The sequence below is a fragment of the Lutra lutra genome, chromosome 1 (assembly GCF_902655055.1).
Source record: "Lutra lutra chromosome 1, mLutLut1.2, whole genome shotgun sequence".
Taxonomy (NCBI): Eukaryota; Metazoa; Chordata; class Mammalia; order Carnivora; family Mustelidae; genus Lutra; species Lutra lutra.
Genome location: NC_062278.1, coordinates 190,190,052 through 190,212,051, shown reverse-complemented (window position 1 = coordinate 190,212,051; position 22,000 = coordinate 190,190,052). Strand labels below are relative to the sequence as shown.

Below are 22,000 nucleotides of genomic sequence, written 5' to 3'. Positions count from 1 at the left end.
GCTGAGCAGAGAGCCCGATGCGGGGCTCAATCCCAGCACGCTGGGATCATGACCTGAGCCGAAGGCAGAGGCTTTAACCCACTGAGCCACCCAGGCGCCCCGTGACAATCATTCTTCTGTCACCACGTACTTTCTGCAAAATGGGAGGGAGATTTTCCCATTTGCCCTGGAAGGGTATCTATAATTTGGTCATCTCAATTAACTTTATTACCACACTGCTTAATTGTGACTGAAGGCAGCCGGCACCATATCAAAGTTTACCTCAATCTCTTAAATTTAGGAAACTATATTAGCTTCGGAAAACACAGGTCACAGTTAATAACAGCAAGGCAATCCGACTTGGGAGTTCTGCAGCACTACATTATTCAAACTGTCTGGAAGTCAGACCTACAGAGCCATTTACTGAAGGGTCAGGTTTTTCCAAAGAGCAAAGGACATGTGATGAACAGCTCCATTCATCTCCCTTGGCGATATTAGATGTCTTTAAAATCTTCTTGCTGAAACAATATCTGAACCCGTCTAAGTGATTATATGAATTACAAAGAAAAAAAGCTGTTTGCTCGACTTTGTCAATTTCTAATGAATTGCTGCCCCATATAGCTTTGGGAAGTAGCGGAAATTTAGGCCTTGTTCAACTATTAGATTTCAGGTTTCGGGGACTCAATACTCATTTTGCCAATTGCATTTGCTTAAAGGCAGAATATGGGAATCTGTTTCACCTCCCCCCCACCAAACCACACCTCAACATACACACACACTGTCCCACTCAGGATGAATCTCAATTAGAAATAATTTCTAGGGTCAAGTACATTTAAGACGGAGGGAAAAATTCAAGAATTGCAAGGCTATTTAATGAAATATTTTATCTGCGAACAGGATATATCACAGGGTCCTACCTTGAAGGAATACTTTGCATTTATGACAAGGAAGGGTAAGTAACAGAAATTCACTGGAAATGAAATACTTCCTCACCCAGGAAGTATTTTCAGGGAGGAAGATACTCAAAAATTCCTCACAGTGGGGACTGACTACCAGGATCCTTTGCTTCCTCTTGTATCTGACTCTGGCTGGTTCCTACTGCTTTAATCAGGCTTAGAGTCAACTCAGACGGAGAACTTCAGGCAAGAAAACACACTGGAGAACGATTTTTTAAAGCTATCGCGAAGTTTCTGAGACTGCTTTTCACATACAAGAAATCAGCCATGGGTATTTTGGGGTGCCCCATGCATGGCTCACCCAACTTTCCCCTTGCTATTGGAGTTAACATTCTCAGGACAAAAGAATTCATGGAAGAATCTGACTGACAGGGGTGCCTGGGTGGCTTAGTGGGTAAAGCCTCTGCCTTCGGCTCAGGTCGTGATCTCAGGGTCCTGGGATAGAGCCCTGCATCGGGTTCTCTGCTCAGCGGGAAGCCTGCTTCTCCTTCTCTCTCTCTGCCTGCCTCTCTGCCTACTTGTGATTTCTGTCAAATAAATAAATAAAATCTAAAAAAAAAAAAAATCTGACTGATAAAGGTAATATTATGGAAGGGCAAGCCCCAGGAGAGTTGTGGAGCCACTGTTGGTCTTGCACCCAAACATAGCCTCCCCCTAAAGTAGGAGGCCATGGAAGCCATAGTCAGGGAAGGGGAAAGTTCCCATTGTCTTTCCTATGGTTTGGATTCCGGACCCCCACTCATACATTACTTTGGAGCCTCTTCCTTCCTTTCCTGTCTTCCCTACCTCCTGAGGGCCTCTTGACCTGCATCAGTGATTTCCAGATTTGAGATTTCATGAACCTCTAAGTTTTCATAGAACAGATTTGAGCAAATGACCACAATTTGCTAATTCCTTATTTGGCAAACTACAAATATTAAAAAGGGGGACAAATAACAATCAACTACCATTCCATAAGTAAAAGTATATTTCAGCAGGAAAAAAAAAAAAAAAAAACCCCAGGAAGGATGTGATCTCTAAAGGAGAGTGCTTTGCACCTTGGAAAAACTTCGTGACAAGTACTGTTCTGTCCTGATTTCACCGCTTCTGTCTCACTTCACTGTTTCTGAAAACCATGTCATCACAGATCAGAAGGATCATATCCCCAGCTACTTTTTCCCTTGGCATTCCTCCTTTTCACCTTCCCTTATCTTTTCTCTATCGCAGAAAATTACGCCAGAAGTATTGAGAAGCAGGACCACCTGAGTAAGTCCTCCACCTCCTTTCTCTAAAATTCTATCTAACGTGCAGGACCAAGAACAGCGTCCATCAGGACAGAGCAGCACTGCAGCTACCACGAGCCCTCCTCTTGCTCCGTCCTCCTGACAATGCTGAGGAAGGTACAGTTGGATGGCAATGCAGAGGCCCACAGCTGGACGGGGATGCACTAGCTAGTGATAGAGAAGAGGACAGAAGCACGATTCTGACAACGGACCACGCTGCTACTTCCGTTCCTGAGCAGAAGCAATGACTGAGAAGAAATGGGGAATTCTTACAGGAAATTTCTTCCACCCAAGTTCAACCAAAAGTAATCTACAAACTGATTTCATTAGCACTCCAAAAAAAAAGAAAGAAAAAAAGAATATAGCATTTTCAACAGCAAAAACAAGATGGGTGCCAAAGGGACGAAAGCAGTGCTTCCCAAACAAAAGTTGATGTTGCTCTTCAGGGGACACTGGCCAGGTCTGAAGACACTGTTGGAGATTTCCATGAGGGTGGAGGAGAGGCTGCTACGGCATCGAGTGGGTACAGACCAGGGAAGCTGCCAGGAAGCCTGTGATGCACAGGAAAATAATTATCCAGTCCATGACCTCAACACTGCATAGTTTGAGAAATTCTGAGATTAAAAAAAACAACCACTTCTGGAGCACCTGGATGGCTCAGTCGGATAAGCTTCTGACTCTTGGTTTCAGCTCAGGCCATGATCTCAGGGTCATGAGATTGAGTCCCCCGAGTTGGGCTCTGCGCTCAGGATGAGTGTGCTGGAGATTCTCCCTCTCCTCCTCCCCACCAGCTTGTGTGTGCTCTCTATAAAAACAACTGTTTCTTCCTTCTTCAATAGCCAAGTCTAAGTGAAAGTTGCTCTGCAGGGGGGCAGACTACAAAGAATCCTGTTAATCAATGGGCAATTCTGTGATTTTTTTAATGCAATCATTTTCCACTTTGGCACATGGTATCTATGGCACAAGCAATCACAGAGAACATTTTTTAAATTAGAACCAACATACGTCTCTTATCTAAGGGAGCAATGACCTAATTCCAGCTATCTTCAAATGATTTTAAAGAACTGAATAGTGTTTATGCAACTATACAAAAGCTTTTTAAAACACAGCTTTTTAGACAAATACAGCATGCCAGAGCCCTTGAATCTACCAACTACTGAAATACAAGTCTAATAAAAGTGCAGGGTGCTGCATTAGGTGAACTGACAGCCTACACGAGGGACAGAAAGGGAGTCCCTCTATTTCGGAGTCTTATAGCCAGTCCATGTTGCAGCTCTCTATCATCACTACTGCTCTATGACACGGGTGAAAGGATCTTTCAAACAATTTTGCCGCAAATATGAAAATCACGAAAAAAAATATATATTAGCTTTTTTCATGGCAAAGGTAATTTATCCAATGAGATTACTAGAAAAAGAATTAACCATGAGAAAATGGGGAGGGTGTGATTAACCACAGTGTATTTTAAATGTTCACTTGCCTGTCATTTATTGCTAATGAGAGATTAGCACAGGGCTGAGGTTCTCCGGATGAAAGAAAGAATGAACAGCGTGAAGAATGAACAGTGAGAACACTGCACAACGTGAGAAACAAAAAACATTGAGAATATTCGAAACACAGTAAGAATAGGAGTATGAAATAAACCCAGGTAACAAGGTGGTACGAAAAGAGGCATGTTCCAGGTTGCCAGTGGAAACTCAAGACTCCTAAGGACCCAGTGCTATATTCTCAAAGACACTAAGATTCTACCAAGATTTCTGAACCCAACTGGATTATGTTCACAGACAGGGGACGTGACTAATATTTGAGCAGGAACACAAACAGGGGAAATACCAGGTAAGGGTATTTAAAACTGCAGGTACAGGCTCAGTTCGAACCGTGTCAACGACTCCACTCCAGATGGTGGTAAAGAACGTGTGATTTAATCTGAGGGAAATGAAGGAAGGTGAAAAAAATATTACCCAGAGTAAATACTCGGCCCCACATCACAGTTTGGGAAGACGCTACGAAGATGCCTCTTGCAGTAAAGAGAAACTCAATGCAGTAAGGTTGCAGAACTATTATCGGAGAAGGGAGAAGCTACCATGATCATGGCCGTCACACGGGAGGCGGTAACTAATGCATTAATTTTCACATGGAACCCAAGTGAGATAGTAAGAAAATTAACTCCAAAGTTAAGAAAAAGTGGTCTGAAGATTCTTTGTTTCTTTGGTTGGGGAAAAAAAGAAAAGGATAAAGTCAACCTAAAAGAAAGGAAAGCTAGCCAGTTTCTAGAATTTTTGAGATGATGACGGCAAAAGGCGATTCCAAGAAAATGCATCCACGGCAAATCTGCACCCCCGTGGGCGTCTTCACGCTCACTGCGTTTGGGTCTCAAACTCGGTGGCCGGTGGGCTGTGCGCAGGCGCAGCCCGAGTGCACCAGGCCGGATGGGAGACAAAGGGAAAGGGGAGGACTGTGCAAGCTGAAGTTGCTGGTGCCAAGTAAGTGCGAGACTACTGAAAAATACATGTGTGGGTCAGACGGAATACTGCCCATGGGCCACCGGTTTGCAACCCCAAACGCTTTTTATATTTCCGAGCTCTAATCCAATCATATTCGTACAGGGCAAATTTGCCCCCAAGGGGTCATTTGCAGTATCTAGAGACATTTTTTGTTGTTGTTGTCACAATTTGGGTGTGGTGGGGTGTGGAGGGTATACTATTGGCATCTACTAGGTAGAGACCAGAAAAGCTGTTACACATCCTACAATGCACCCAGTGGATCCTGGCAACGAAGAATGATCTGGCCCCAAAAGTCAATCTTGCTGAGGTTGAGACACTGCTCTAGCCTCATGTCAGACAAAAAAGGCTCCACTGTCACCATCCCCGCCGAGTCACCTGTTACCCACATCTGTGCCACAAATTCCGACTGTGGCGTGTTACTGCTGGTAAAATTCATGTGTTAATCTTGTCTCCCTAATTACAGTGCAAGTACCCTTGTTTTCTCTCTCTTTATCTTAGAGCTTACACAAAGAATGTGCTCCATTCTTGACTAAGAAGACCAGGAATGATTCAGCTGGGAAGCAGCGTGTCACAAATACTATTTGAACTATGAAATTCAACAGAGAAGAAAAACAGCTATGCACAGCTCACACTCTGAAGTACACTCACTGATAGGACAAACAGCTCCCAAGTGGCACTCTCCTGCCCTAATCTCTCCATGACAGAACTCCAGACCCCAGATAACTGCCCATGTTGCTGCTCGCTTGGATGTCCCATGAGTATCCCACAATTCACGTGCATGAGAAGGAACCCTGGATTCCTGAATTCAAGGTCTGCCCACTCTTGCTTCAGTAGCCAAATCCTAGCAAATGGCCCTTGTGTCCATCCAAACGTCCAGGCTAAAACCTGGCCGTCATTTTGGGCTCCTCTCCTTTCCTTTCCTTCCTCAGGAGAGGTCTGCAAATTACAGCCTGTGGACCAAACATTAGTTCCCTTGGGACACAAGCAATCCATTTGCTTCTGTGTCATCTGCTACAAGGACAGAGTAGAGTGGCGGGGACAAACCGTCAAGCCCATGAAGCTATAGTATTTACCATCTGGCCCTTTACAGAAGTCTGTTGCTCTCTCTTTGGCAGCCCCCTTTCAAGTCCTGTTGACTCTCCTAAAGCCATCCTAAATCCCTCGTTCTCTCTGTCACCACTGGCGTCACTCTGGTCCAAGTTGCCAACACCCTTCTCAGACCACTGCAGTGGCCCTGAGAGGCCGCCCTCCTCCACACCTGTTCTACAAAATACACTCCATTCATATATGCAGAAGGACTGTCAAAAACTGTCAACAAGAGCTTGTCCCTTCCCTGCTTCACTGACACTGGTCCTCACAATAAAAATGGAATTTGAACTCCTGGTCCTGGGTTACAGTCTCTGAGGGCCATCCCGATGCCCTTTGTTCCTCTTCCATCAGCCCCCCTGGCCCTCCGTTCAATTTCTTCCTTAGGGCACCTGCACTCACTGTCCCTTCTTCCTGGAACAGCGGCTCCCTTTGTACTGTAGCTTCCTTCACTGGGGTTCCTCAAATTTTCTCGCCCAATCACAAGGAGCCCTCTCACTCCGACCCCACCACTTCCACTCACTTTACCTGGTTTTCTTTATCATCTCTGGCTGATCGCTTCCTGTTCTTCTGCTCATTTCTGCCCTATCTCTCCTTCCTCTAGAATAAAAGTTTCATGAAATCAGGAGCTTGTTTGTGCTGCTCTATTCCCAGGGCCTACACCAGGGTCCCCTTAGAAGAAAAAACAAAGCAACCATTTCACATTCAAATTCACCATCAGTAGAAGTACAGAATGATAATTCTACACTCTGCTAACCATTGCAAGAATTCTAACCTGAATTTCTTAGACTCTTCCAGAAAGGGGAGAGGATGTCACCACTCCTTAATGAGAATTATAAATCATACACACATTGGTGATAAATAATGCACAAAAGCAAGTAACTCAGGGCACTGAATTTACCTTCAAGGAGGCTGAGACACTCCTTTACCAAAAAAAAAAAGGGGGGGGAGGGGCATTATGCATCACGACTATAACAGGAATAAAACTGAAACCATCCAATCAAGACTAAAACTGTATAAGTGTGAGAACAAGTAAGCGAAGGCTGCTTAGATTTAAAAATTCTAAGACCAAAAGTCAGGTTAAAAAGTGTTAAGAGCGGGGCACCTGGGTGGCTCAGTGGGGTAAGCCTCTGCCTTCGGCTCAGGTCATGATCTCAGGGTCCTGGGATTGAGCTCCCATTGGGCTCTCTGCTCAGCAGGGAGCTTGCTACCCCCTCGCCCCTGCCAGCCTCTCTGCCTACTTGTGATTTCTGTCAAATAAACAAATAAAATCTTTAAAAAAAAATGTTAAGACCAAAATCCAGAGTTCCTGAAGATGCTGAAAGTGGGAGGTCATTTTTAGGCGTTGTGTATTGAAAGACCGAACCAAAATAGAGATACTTTTATATTTATCTCATCTCTTGCTATGTCACCGTGAATATAAAGATGACCTAACATTCTATAAAGAATTCTCAAATAAAATCCTTGATGATTTTAAACCATGACAATAAACCAAAATAGCTACTTAAAACTGTAAAAAAGTAATAAAGACCAGAAGGCTCCTTACTAGCAAATGCAAATATCCCCCGTTCAGCTCTGTGGAAGGGCTAGGGAGTTTGCTAATTTTAACACGAACAACTTTTAAGAGCTAGGGAGGTAGGAGGTGGGGTGCTGGATCCGTCAAGAGGACTCAACTTCCAAAACCGTGAGGGACGCTAAGCATCAGAGGTAAGCAGGGAGGTCAATTACTTTGAGATACCGAACCTGATACACCAAGGAGACGTCACCATCTTCCCTTTGAAACAGTTTTGCCAAACTGTAAGTTGCTGATAGCTACCGGCACATTATACATTTATACAAATATAAATAAATATAAATTTATATATATAAGCGTTTAAGGTAAATATTCTCGTGTTTTTTTTTAAATTTTATTTTTTATAAACATATATTTTTATCCCCAGGGGTACAGGTCTGCGAATCACCAGGTTTACACACTTCACAGCACTCACCATAGCACATACTCTCCCCAAAATCCATAACCCCACACCCCCTCTCTCAACCCCCCTCCCCCCATCAACCCTCAGTTTGTTTTGTGAGATTAAGAGTCACTTATGGTTTGAAATATTCTCGTGTTTTAAAGTGTCTTCTCCTTTTTGGATTAAGGATACTTTACATTATTAAACAATTGAGATTAAGCTCCATAGACAATGTCAGTCCAGCATTCAAAGATGAGATACTTCTGTGCTAGCTGGAGGCCCTGTATTACTCCTCAGAACTTGATGAGGCTGTCTCGATGGGACAGTGCAGACAGCCCTAAGTGCTAAGTGCTAAAGCTTGTAAGCCTTTAAAGTTCTCTGAGCCACAGTTCCTGCTGACCACCTACCCTCCGATTAACACATGCAAAGAGCTTAGACTGGTGCCTACACATGGAAGGACTTAATAAATAGGACTTACTATTATTATTGTTATCTATATAAAACATATCCATTCCCACAGTGCCTGGGTGGCTCAATTGGTTGAGTTTGGTTGAGGCTGGCTCTAGGTTTTCTGCTCAGGTTATGATCTCAGGGACATGAGATCAAGCCCAGCGTCAGGCTCTGTGCTCAGCACGGAGTCTGCTTGGGACTCCCTCTTCATCTGCCCCTCCCCCTGTTCTCTCTCTCTCTCTCTCTCTCTCTCACACACACACACACACACACACACTCTCTTTCTGTCTCTCCCCTTCCCTAAAATAAACAAAATCTTTTTTTTTTTAAGATAACTATTCCCCATGAACTTGCCTTCAATTCTATATTTTTCTTCCATTCAAAGGTATAAGAGTAAGAGAAAGGGTAAAATAAAGCATACTGAACATACCCTATGGAGGGTAACATAATCAAAGCCCCTAGACCAGAGCTGACCAACAGCACAGCACCTTCTATGAGGATAAAAATGTTCCATAGCAGCACGTGTAGCTACGGAGCTCTTGAAATGTGGCCAAATGGACTGAAGAACTGAATTGGACTTTGTATTTAATTTTAATTAAATAGCCACATGTGGCTAGTAACGACTGAACTAGATGCTGAGGACCAGGCTTACCTGGACCAATACGACTCACTGAAATGATTTTCCAGTATCCTGGCCTATGGACATGCCAATCAATGCATTTCCTTGTCATTTAGAGCCACCTGTGACAGACAGCTTTGTAGGCAAACAGACCTGGATGGGATTCAGGCTCTGTCATCTTTTTGCTCTGTGTTTTTGAAGTGGTCAAACTCCCACTGCCTGTCTCCTTAGCTATAATAATACAGAGGCAGCGGGGTGGCTTAATCATTTAAGCATCTGCTTTCAGCTCGGGTTGTGATCCCAGGTCCTGGAATAGAATCCCGCACTAGAATCCCTGCTCAGAGGGGAGCCTGCTTCTCCCTCTCTAGTCCCCCTGCATGTGCTCAAGCACTCTCTCTCTCTCAAATAAATAAATATTATAGATAAATAAGTAAACAAATAAATAAATATAATAATACGATATTCAAGACAATAACAACAAAAAAGGCATCTGAATTGGTAAGGAAGAAGTAAACCTTTCACTATTTGCAGATGACACCATACTATATACAGAAAATCCAAGACTCCACCAAAAAAAGGCAGGAACTGATAAGTATTCCATGAAGGCACAGGATACAAAATCAATCAACAGAAATCTGTTTCATTTCTCTACACTAATAATGAAGTGGCAGAAAGAAATTAAGAAAACGATTCCATTTAGAATTGTACCAAAAACAATTAGATACCTAGGGATAAGCCTAACCAAAGAGATAACAGATCTATATTCTGAAAACTATAAAACACTGATGAAAGACACTGAAAACACATAAAATAATGGAAAGATATTCCTTTCTCATGGATTGGAAATATTATTATTATTAAATAATTATATTATTATTATTAAATTATTATTAAAATGTCTATATTATTATTATGTCTATATATTATTATTATTAAAATATTATTAAATATTATTAAAATGTCTATATTACCCAAAGCAATCTACACATTTATTGTAATCCCTATGAAAATACCAGCAGCATTTTTCACAGAACTAGAACAAAAAATTCTAAAACTTACATGGAACCACAGAAGACCCTGAATAGCCCAAGCAATCTTGAAAAAGAAAAGGAAAGCTGGAGACATCACAATTCAGTACTTCAAGCTACATTACCAAACCTGTAATGAACAAGACAGTATGGTATTGGTACAACAACAGACACATAGATTAATGGAACAGAAGAGAAAACCCAGAAATGGACCCAAAACTACATGGTCAGCTCATCTTCGACAAAGCAGGGAAAAATATCCAATGGGAAAAAGACAGTCTCTCCAACAAATGGTAATGGGAAAACTGGACAGCCATATGCAAAAGAATGAAACTGGACCACTTTCTTACACCATACACAAAAATAAATTCAAAATGGATGAAAGACCCACATGTGAGAACCATAAAAATCCTAGAAGACAGCACAGGCATTAACCTCTGTGACACTGGCTGTCACAACTTTTTTCTAGTTATGTCTCCTGAGGCAAGGGAAACAAAAGCGAAAATAAACTATTGGGACTTCATCAAAATAAAAAGCTTCTGCATGGCAAGGGAAACAGTCAACAAAACTAAAAGGCAAGCTATGGAATGGGAAAAGATATTTGCAAATGGCATATCTAACAAAGGATTAGTATCCAAAATATATAAAGAACTTACAAAACTCAACACCCAAACAACAAATAATCCAATTAAAAAATGGGCAGAAAATACCAACAGACATTTCACCAAAGAAGACATACCAAAGGCTAAAAGACCCATGAAATGACGCTCAACATCACTCATCATCAGGGAAATGCAAATCAAAATTACAATGAGATATCACCTCACACCCGTCAGAATGGCTAAAATCAACACCACAAGAAGCAACACGTGCTGGTGAAGATATAGAGAAAAAAGAACCCCTTTACACCATTGGTGGGAATGCTAACTGGTGAAGCCACGGTGGAAAGCAATATGGCGGGTCCTCAAAAAGTTAAAAATAGATCTACCCTCTGACCCAGCCATCACACTACTGGGTAGTTAACCAAAGAATACAAAAACACTAATTCAAAGCGATACGTTCACCCTTATGTTTATAGCAGCATTATTGCCAATAGCCAAGATAGGAAACAGCCCAAGCATGCATCAGCTGATGAATGGATAAAGAAAGTGTGGTTTCTGTATACAATGGAATATTATTCAGCCATAAGAAATGATGAAATCTTGTCATTCGCTGATTTGGATGGAGCTAGAGTGAACAGTGCTAAGTGAAGTAAGTTAGAGAAAGACAAATGCCATATGCCTTCACTCACAGGTGGAATTTAAGTTGAACAAAGGGAAAAAGAGAGAAAGACAAATTAAGAAATAGACTTTTTTTTTAAGATTTTATTTATTTTATTTGACAGATAGAGATCACAAGTAGGCAGAGAGGCAGGCAGAGAGAGAGGGGGAAGCAGGCTCCCTGCCGAGCAGAGAGCCTGATGCGGGGCTCAATCCCAGGACCCTGGGATCATGACCTGAGCCGAAGGCAGAGGCTTTAATCCACTGAGCCACCCAGGCGCCCCAAGAAATAGACTCTTAACTGTAGAGAACAAACTGATGGTTACTCAGGGGGAGGTGGGTGGGGGATGGGTTAAACAGGTGATGGGGATTAAGGGGTGCACCTGTGATGAGCACCAGGTGTTGTATGGAAGTACTAAAGCACTATATCGTACACCTGCAACTAATATAACACTGCATGCTAACTAGAATTAAAATAAAAACTTGAAAAAAATTCTTATAAAATTGAAAAACCACAGGGCTCACCTCAGTAGAGTTCCCTTAAGGATCAGCATTTATAAAAACAAAGGGCCTGATGTTAATTCACATTTTCATTGAACATATATGGCCTTCTGAAGAGCCACAATGTGCCAGGCATGATCTCAGGTGGCGGGGATGAAGGAGGGACTGAGACCAAGCCCCTGCTCTCAGGGAGGTCACAAGGACGTCTGAGTGCCACGAGGGAGAAGCATGGAGCGGAACGCGATGCTGGGGTTCTCTGTGTTTTCTATGGACAGGTCAGAGCAACTTCTTGGAGGAAAGAACCCGTGAGCCGAAGCCTGAAGGACATGAGTGAGAGAGCCCTGTGGCTCCCAGAAGAGAGAGAGCAGGGCAAGTGCCAGGGCCTTGGCACAGACCTCGGAGCTGACCCTGGATGATGAGAAGTCATTTTGACATGAGGACCGACATGATGCAATTGACTTTCAATCACTCTCGTCAGAGAACGGACCATGGGAAGCTCTCAGATGGGCCACAAGGCCACTGCAAGGCCAGGTGCCATATGATGGATGGCAGAGGCCAGGGAAGTAGTGGGTGGTAGGAGCCAGGGCATACAGAGAGGGAGAGCTGGCAGAATTTGCTGATGTAAATGCGCAGAACTCTATCACAATTCAGATATCACTCTGCAACTAACCTGAATTCCCCTTTTGGAGGCCATGCACCTCAATTTGAGAGATTCTGCCAGTCATACGCTTAAGCGGGGCAATTTGCAATTCATTCTCCAGCCCAAGACCAGAGGGCAGAGAGAAGAGGGGGGCACCCGATCACCCGGGTTTAACTCGGGCACAGAGCTCACTGCAGTTCTAAGTCCGACGGTTTTGCATCACTTCAGATGGAAAAACACACACATAAGGATCTAATGCTAATGATGTGCTTAGATGGGGAGATCAGATATTGCTTTTCCTATATGGATCAATGAGGATTTAATGAACTAAATATCATCAGTACATTTTGATGAAAAATTAAGTGGTATCAATTTGCCCATAGACTTTAGACCTTATTCATGACTTTACACGTAAGATATTCTCTGTAATAGTTACGGTATTGAAGTCTCTCATCTATAAGCCAAGATGCTGTTTAGCATAGTGGTTAAGGGACCAGTCTCTATGAACCAGAACTTCTGAGTTCAAATCCTGTCTTTGCCACTAACCAGCTGTGTGATTCTGGGAAAATCACTGTCCTCTCTGGGCCTCCATATCCTTTGCTCCCAAATGGAGCGAAGATTTTATTTACCTCATGGGGCTGTTCCAAATCCAAATGATCTATAAGACGTGTAGAGCCAACTATGTCTGGCATATGGTGGAAGTATTTACTGTTTTATTATAAGTGGTTTAAGCAAGTAAGAGTCCTTTTTTTTTTTTTTTTTAAGATTTTGTTTATTTATTAGAGAGAGAGAAAGCACGAGCAGGGTGAAAGGTAGAGGGAGAAGCAGGCATCCCGCTGAGCAGGGAGCCCAACATGGAGCTCGATCCAAGACCCTGCAAATACGACCTGAGCCAAAGGCAGATGCTTAATGACTGAGCCACCCAGGCACCCTGCAAGGAAGAGTCTTATACATACTTTTTGCAACCAAACCAGAAATTTCCCCTTTGCTTTCTATGAAGCAAATTTAGCTGTGGCATTGCAACACTGAAAGCAAAAATAATTTCTTCATTTGTTTTCCTAGTGCAGGTAGGGGCTAGCCATCACTGTCTTCATCTCCCAGAGGACGCTACTCAGAATCACAATGCAAATCGATGGCTGTGCAAGGCAGTCACAATGCGGGGGCGCAGTGAGGTCTTACTGAAGTGTGTGTCTACACCATGGTAACACGGCCAGCTGGCGCAGGCAAGTGCTGGATCAGTGAGAGCAGGAATGCGATCCTTACCGTCACCGCCGCCGCTTCCATACCCAATTTTTGGCTCTTAACATCTCTGTATCATGCTTCTAAAGGTATGAGGTGTGACTATGAAGCTGAGTGAGAGGGACCATAGGGAAGATCCAGCAACCCGCTGCTTATAAAGTAAACTTTCAAAGAAGAGGATTATTCAGAAGTGAAAGTAGCTGTTTAACTTTATAACCCGATTATCCTCCAAATTGAAGGTTATAGTATCTAAATGGGAAAGGGCCATGAAGGCAGGAGCCTAAGAATGGTTGCAACACTTGTACATCAGAATCACCCTGTAGCTTCTACAAAAATACAAGATGCCTGGAGGCCATGCACCGTCATTAATATACTGTACATCTGGGTAGACCTCTTTTTTAAAAGATTTTATTTTATTTATTTGAGAGCGAGAGATAAAGAGGGAGCATAAGCCGGGGGAGGGCCAGAGGGCGAGGGAGAGAGAGAAATGGCAAGTAGACTCCCCACTGAGCATAGAGCCTGATGTGGGGCTCAGTTTCACAACCCTGAGATCCTGACCTGAGTCAGGTCAGGATCTGACTGAGCCACCCACCTGGCTACACCCCACCCCACCCCTTTATTTCTTAAATAAAAAGCCAGCCCTACCCAGTTGCTTCTGATATTAGGTAGTACCAGTAAAACACGACTGATTTATTGTGATTACTTCTAGGCCCACAGTTAGCACAAATGCGTTCTTATTTTACCTCCATCATGCATATGCAAATTAAGTAGTATTATTCCTTTTCTTGGGGGGGGGGGTAAGATGACTTGCCTAAGGTCACAAAGCAAATAAAAGTAGGACCTGGGATTTAAACTTGCATCATCTGCCTCTAGAATCTCCGCTCTTTTCTCTATAGATCTGTTAAAAACAGTTTGTTAAAAGGGAGGAAACAGGAATCACCACTTAGACACTCAAGATTGAAGATCAGCTTCCTTTGGAAGACCACTGTTCCTGGCCAGAAGGAAATGCCCTGAGGCTACGATCAGGACCCTCTCCTTAACTCTTGCCGGTCTTACAGAATCCACTGCTAAAGCAACAGCTGCCCAACCAAAATTCCTAGACTCTCTGGCCAGAGCTGTGCTTGGTAATAGAACAGCCCTCGACGAGCATTTAGCCAAGCAAGGAGGTGTCTGTCCTACGCCCAATACTACTTGCTGCACTTGTATTCACACTTCTGGGTTATCACCAAATAAGCCACTTGGCCTGGAAAAGCAACCCCTCTTCTTCAATGGGGTCTTTGACTTACTTGATTCTGACTGGTCTGGGTCTTGGGTTCCATGACTCTGAAGTACATTCCAGACATGGCTGATTATCCTGTTTATAATAACCCTAATCCCCAGTGCATTATGTTCTCTCAAACGCTTTAAATGCACATTTGCAGCTGCTAACCAGCAAGCAAATGATCTTCCAAGATCAGAATGTCAGAAAAGGAATGAATGTCAGAAAAGGAATGACTTAAAAAACGTGCATCTCAAGATGTGACCTGTGAATACCACACAGAGATTTAGCAAAAAGATGTCATGAGCTGTGAGTACCATCACAGAAGATTAGCAAAAACTATGAGAACCCCAGAGCAGTCGCTGGGAGTGGGGCTAATGCCTTAAAACTTTGGTCCCATCTCTCAGGCTGAGAGTCTGATTAAAAGGGGGGAATTGTTAAAAATGAGACAACATGCCCAACATGGAGTCACTTATGCTACGTACCATATCACCAAACTGAGACTTAATACTCAGCTACCATTTGGGCCTCTTCCAGGAATGAAATCTTCAACCATTCCATACGGAATTACCTGGTCAGCACCAGTGAGGTCACCTGCCTGACACACACTTGTCTTCCCCTAAAGGAAGGTGACCTTATCACAACCAACCTGTTCTTTGCCTGTATAACTACACTTTTCTGCATGCAAAAGTACAGCTCCTCAGAGCTCCTTTCTCTCTGCTAGGTGGGATGCTGCCTGATTCACGAATCACTAGATAGAGCCAGTACAATCTTTAAAATTTACTCAGTTGAATTTTTTTTAAATTTTATTTATTTATTTATTTATTTATTTATTTATTTATTTATTTATTTGACACACAGAGAGAGAGATCACAGTAGGCAGAGAGACAGGCAGAGAGAGAGGGGGAAACAGGCTCCCCACTGAGCAGACAGCTCAATGCGGGGAGAGAGAGAGATCACAGTAGGCAGAGAGACAGGCAGAGAGAGAGGGGGAAACAGGCTCCCCACTGAGCAGACAGCTCAATGCGGGGCTTGATCCCAGGACCCTGAGACCATAACCTGAGCCACGAAGGCAGAGGCTTTACCCACTGAGTCATCCAGGTGCCCCTTTTAAAATTTTCATTCATTCATTCATTCATTCATTCATTCATTTATTTATTTATTTATTTGACAGACAGAGATCATAAGTAGGTAGAGAGGCAGAGAGAGAGAGAGGCTCAGTTGAATTTTTTTTTTTTTTTAACACATCAAAGACACCATTTGGGGTATAAAGGTGGAGCCAAAAAAGGTTGCTCTGAAGCTGATCTAGCTCAGAACATCCATTTTGTTGATAAGGAAATGAGTTTCTGAGCAGGAGCAGGAACCTGGACAGAGGCGAGAGCAGCTAGGAGCAGAGGGGGAACTAATAATGGTGGGTTCCTATACCCCCAGGTCAGCCTTCTTTTCAATACACACTTACTCTCAAAAGCAAAACTTGCTTTCTCCACTTTCCCAAAGTTTTGCCAAATCTTGAAACAAAGTATTCTAACTCAACCCAATATTACATCTTAAAGACTGTTTCACCTACTTATTGGTGTGAATTACCCAAAGATACAAAATACACAGAGAGGCACACAGTTCTGTTACATATAATATCTATTTTTTTAAAAAAGCAAAGCAAAACAAAACAAAAACTTTTACAGGACAAATTATTTTCTGTAAATTAAAAAAAAACCATATATATATATATTTAAATAGTAATCACCTTCTAGCATAAATTTCCAACATCTCAAAAAATGTCTCTAGATTCACACTGGTGTCAGACAACAGGCTCTCTGAATGCAAATACTATGTAAAGATAAAATAAATAAAAAGCATTCTCCTGGTTGCATGGCAGAGGGAGCAGGAGGAAAGGGAAGTGCCACGGAAAGATGGGGAGCCAGGCTTAGGAAGAAGGCACTGTCCCACAAATGATGTCACTGACAGACCAGTAGACAAGGGAATGTTCACAGAGAAGAGACTCGTAAATAAATCAGTAATGGTCCCAGCTGCTAGGGCATGTGGATGGGCATTTCCCACCAACTCCATGCCTGGTCCAGGAAAACTGTCTAAACCCAGAAATTGACAAATGATATTCCAACCTCTGCTTGATTTCCAGCTTTGGGGGAAAAAAAAACAAACAAACCAAAACTCAAAATGTCCCCAATCTGGACAGGAAGAGATCTCAAAAATGAAGAGATTGAGAATGAATACAAAATATAAACGTAGTTAATTCTGTCCCAAAGTAGAAAAGGCCAGTTCTTTAAAGCATGGAAAGCCTCATCCTCAAGATCTGAATTCCCAAGACTCACAAGAATCACGAGTTTATCAACCTGCTTACTAGGAGCTTTGACAGAAATGAGATTCATTAGAAAGAATTGGCGAAGTGGCCATTTACTTTCTCATTTAACTTAGACGCTGTCTTTGTTGCTTCACCAAACCTCCTCATTTACACCCCCACCATACAGGGGTGATGATTAAAATGCCAGCCAAAGTTCCAATAACTAATATATGGCAGAAACAAATATATTTATATGCTTCCTAGAAAGATTAATAGTCGCTGGTGCTAGCCTGCCAAATGCAGATGTGCAAACTTTCTATCCAACACATAAATCAAACACAAGGCATATGGTGTATTTTAAAGACTGCTGATGTTATAGTGATTTTAAATTACTCAGGTTCTGGAATAAACGATGTAGATGTTGACTAATGTGGCAATATATTCTGGTTCTTTCCATGTTAATTTCAGCTTATAAAATGTAATGGCATTAACAAAAAGGTCTTAGAAATTAAGAAGAGAGAATGAAAACACATTTGAAATCAAGGGGTATGTTTCTATAATCAGTTGTTTGGTAGTCTGGACATGTTCATTACAAAATGGTTCCACTAACTGTGGTAAGTTAATAGGCTGTAAAGAAACTTTACTTTTTTTTTTTTTGGTCTCCTTACAGTGACTCTAATAAAAAAGAATGAAATGACAGATGAAATGAAGGAGCAAATAAATCAGGTAGGAGAGCAGGATGGTTTGTGACCGTTAGATGAGCAGTGGCTAAATCAGATTTGGCCCTGATGGACCAAGAACCATTTACATTTTCAAGTTGCTGGCCACAGAAATCAGCAATAATGCAAAAACTAATGTCATTCAGAGTTAAGTCGGACAGAGCACAGAACTGAAAACCACACATTTCAGCTGAACTTCTCAGTGATGCTATGGGCTGGCAGCTTCCTACCTTTCAAGGACATGGTAAGAGTGAGATGAAAGGCATATGATGGTATGAAAAGTACTTTGTAAATTGCCAGATTATCCTTAAGTATCAGGTATTGTCATTGTCATCACCATTATCATCATCACCATCATCAACCACCACCATCATTACCATCACCACCACCACCACAATCACCATCAACCACCACCATCATTACCATCACCACCACCACCACCACCATCATCATCACCATTACTTCATCATTCTGAAGATCAAGTCACTTTCTACTACATTTCAGTCAATGCTGAAAAAACAAGGATCTGTGCAGTCATGTGATCTAGGTACAAGCAGAGAGTTAAGAATGGCAGATAAGATAACAGGTTAAAAAATTAAATCTGCTCAGTGGCTTTTATAACTGTTTAAGAAGGGCTGGCTGAGCATTTCAGTTCACAGAGACAGTTGCTCTGGATTTTGGATTTTCTTCCAACAACCCCAGTCATTTTGACCACAGAACTTCATGAGAGCGTGAGAACACAGCTGCCATGACACACGTGAGCTCCTCTGTTGTAATGGAACCAAGAGGAAATAAAAGTCTAGTTCCTGATCTCTTCTCAGAAGGCCAGAGTATGCTGTGCATGAAGCAAATCGTGTTGGCAAAGACTAGGGAACAACCAATCTTAGGCCCATGGTGTGAGGTGATCAATCAGCACTAGTCACAAGTACATATTCAGGAGCAAGACATTTCAATAGTGTAGAAAATATCCCTCAGGGCGAGGTCCTGGGAGTTCTTGGTGGGGCAGAGGTAGGGGATACAGGCAGAGGAAAGAAGAAAGTCTAATGTCTCAAGATTTAGAACAGATTTCTCTGAGATCCTTCACTACTTCATTAAAATGAGGGTATGCTGAGATATGTTTTTCAAATGATTGGTGGAGAGCTGTCATTCCTACCAAGTATGAATAATCACACACCCATTCATTTATTCATTCATCCATTCAGTATCTTTTCATTCATGAATGCCTAGCACGAGTCAAGTATTGTGTTAAATGCTGGATACAACTGTCGATATGTAGATATGAGCCTATGACATAAGCTCTGCTTTACGGATCTTATATTCTAGTTAAAAAGAGTGACAAAGAAAAATAACTAAATAAATACACAAAACAATGAATTGTGATGATAATAAAAATGAGGTGATAAAGGCTAGGAAAAAATGGGGTGCTGCAGTAAAGATTACAAGGAACCGGGGGACTACTTTTTATTTATTTATTTATTTACTACTTTGATTTGTTATATTATTTATTATATATTTTATTTATTATTACTATTTATTTATTTATAAAAATTTATAAAAATAATAAAGGTTTTATTTATTTCTCTGAGAGACAGAGAGAACATTAGCAGGGAGTGGGGCAGAGCAAGAGGAAGAGAAACAAGCATACTCCCTGCCGAGAGGGGAGCCTGATGTGGGGCTCAATCCCAGAACTCTGAGATCATTACCTGAGCTAAAGTCAGAAGCTTAACCAACTGAGCCATCTAGGCACCCTGGGGGACTACTTTATTCTTCTTTTTCTTTAAGAATTTATGTATTTATTTGACAGAGGGGGGAGGGGGACTACTTTATTTTTTTTTTTAAGATTTTATTTATTTATTTGACAGAGAGAGATCACAAGAAGTAGACAGAGAGGCAGGCAGAGAGAGAGAGAGAGAGGGAAGCAGGCTCCCTGCTGAGCAGGGAGCCCGATGCGGGACTCGATCCCAGGACCCTGAGATCATGACCTGAGCCGAAGGCAGCGGCTTAACCCACTGAGCCACCCAGGCGCCCGAGGGGGACTACTTTAAATAAGTAATCAAAGAAGCCCTCTCACAAGAGGAGATTTGAGTGAGATTGAGCCAGCCAAGTGAATAGCTGGGGAAAGAGCATACCAAGGAGAGGGAACAGGAAGTGCAAAGGCCCTGAGACACCCAGGGCTTGGAGCACTAAAGACACTCTGGAAAAGAAGGTGGCTAGACCACAGTGATGAGGGGAGAGGATTGTGAGATGAGGTTGGAAGAGTTACCAACAGCTACATTTTGTATGCACACTGTGCAGGCCAGGTTCAGAAGAAGAAGTCCAGAGATTTAAAAATATTAATGATTTTTTACAAGTACAATGTGATTTACATTTAAAAATATCACTCTAACTGCATGTGTATAGCATAATATACAAATACAACCTTTTATTCTATAGAGGTTATTGTTTGGCAGAAATAGGAGGTATTTTGAATATATTTCCAATACTTAAATAAAAATGATCTTGAAGAGTAGACATTTAAAAAGCCCCCCAAAGTCACCTGAAGACTGGTAAATTAAACAATGGATCCTGGGTTAAAAAAAAAAAAAAAGACAAATCATAGAACAAAAGAAACATACATACCTCCTCGTTGCACCAACAACGTGACCTCACTTCCCTTTGGACATTCGATCAGCATATCCACGACTTGGTTGTGGGTCAGAGCCTGCACATTCTTCTTATTAACTTCCACTATAAGATCCCCTTCTTTCAGGCCTCGGCACCGTGGACTGTCCACAATCTGTTTCACTCTTTGGCCCCCACCACCAGGGCTGTCTGCGATAGTAAAGCCAAAGCCCATTGGCCCTTTGACTATATGAACAGTTATGAGTTCCGGCTGAGTGGCTATGGAGGAAGCCAAAGAGACAGTGTCATTGGGGTAACCATGGGAACCATTTGAAGCCACATCAGCAGGGCTGCTGGGCCTGGCGTCCTTCATGCCATTGACTTTGCCTGTTTTACTGCTGTGACTAGCTGGCGAATCATAGGTCTCCTGCCCATTCACAATAATTGGTTCTTTATCCAAAATGGCCACCGAGGTCACTAAACTCGTATTGGGGTCATCTGGGTCAAAAGGCAACGGGTAACCTCGGCAGAGTTCAAGGTCCACGCTGGCACCGATGGGAATGGACTGGAAGATTTTCACAACTTGTGCATGTGTGTGTCCCAAAACACAGGTGTCATTCACGCTGACAATGACATCTCCTGCAAAAGAGAAGAGTTTCGGGGTTAAAAAAAAAAATGATAGCCAAAAAAAGTTCTATCAACATTATAATATAAGATCCTACCAAAAGGAAGCTGAACTAAAAGTGAATTTGGGGGTGGCATCACAGGGCACAAAGAGACTGCTTCTATTATTTCTTATAACTGCTAATAAGGCATTCTTGCAGCATCTAGTGTCTTCCTTGCTAATGAGAATATAATGAACATTGAAACAACACTGTGATTTCTTCTTTAAAAAAATTCTTGCTGCAGAAATCCAAGCTTAGAATTCTTCTATTCAGACAGATCTAATTTTTTAGTAAATAACCGTTTTACTATATTCAATGGCACCCTAACAGTGCCCCAAAGTTCAAATGGCTTCAAAGTTCTGCATCTCTACCAGGGACCGCATTTCTCTAGTGGAGGGATCTTGCGGACTCACAGAGTTTTAAAAAACCATTTATAAAGCCATGTAATTGTGACGCTGTTTTTCTCTCGTTCGGGGGCTGGGTGGCAGTCTCACCGCACAGGAAATGCGAGGGCCATGTGGCTTCTCTACCTGTTTCCATCTTGCCGTCCAGCGCGGCAGGACCATCCAGGACCAAGCTCTTGATCTGCAGAAACTCATCAGGTTCATCCCCTCCCACGACCGTGAAGCCAAACCCACGACTGCTTTTCCGCAGCTTCGTGTGAATGAACTTGCCTTTCAACTCAGAAGGGTTTCGTGTAAAAAAGGGTTTGCCTGGATGAAAAGAAGGGTATAAGGAATGTCACTACGAGTGAAAAGATGAGTTAAGTAAGCATTCACACAACTTAAGGATCACTCTCTGAGCTCCTGTGCTTCAGGTGTCTTAGGAAAGTCCTCTCTTGATTGCAGTAATAAAGGGGGGAGGGGTCCCAGACCCCTTTGTTTAAGAAGGGAGACATGGTACCTATAGGGTTTCGGCATAGAGATCCAAAGGAAAACAGAAAAGAATGGAACTGGTGTCCATCCACTGAAACACTTCTT

The 22,000-nt window shown here is 42.4% G+C and overlaps 1 protein-coding gene across 19 annotated transcripts in view; it reads right to left on the bottom strand.

Moving 5' to 3' along the window:
• The window catches only part of MAGI1 (membrane associated guanylate kinase, WW and PDZ domain containing 1), a 644,617-nt gene that overhangs the window by 58,274 nt on the left and 564,343 nt on the right, over positions 1–22,000 (bottom strand). For all 19 annotated transcript variants that reach the window (XM_047747236.1, XM_047747238.1, XM_047747240.1 and 16 more), the window contains 2 exons: positions 21,551–21,733; positions 20,374–20,994 (listed from right to left, as the gene is read on the bottom strand). In XM_047747236.1, coding sequence (XP_047603192.1) covers positions 20,374–20,994; positions 21,551–21,733 — 804 coding nt within the window. The remainder of the gene's footprint in view (positions 1–20,373; positions 20,995–21,550; positions 21,734–22,000) is intronic.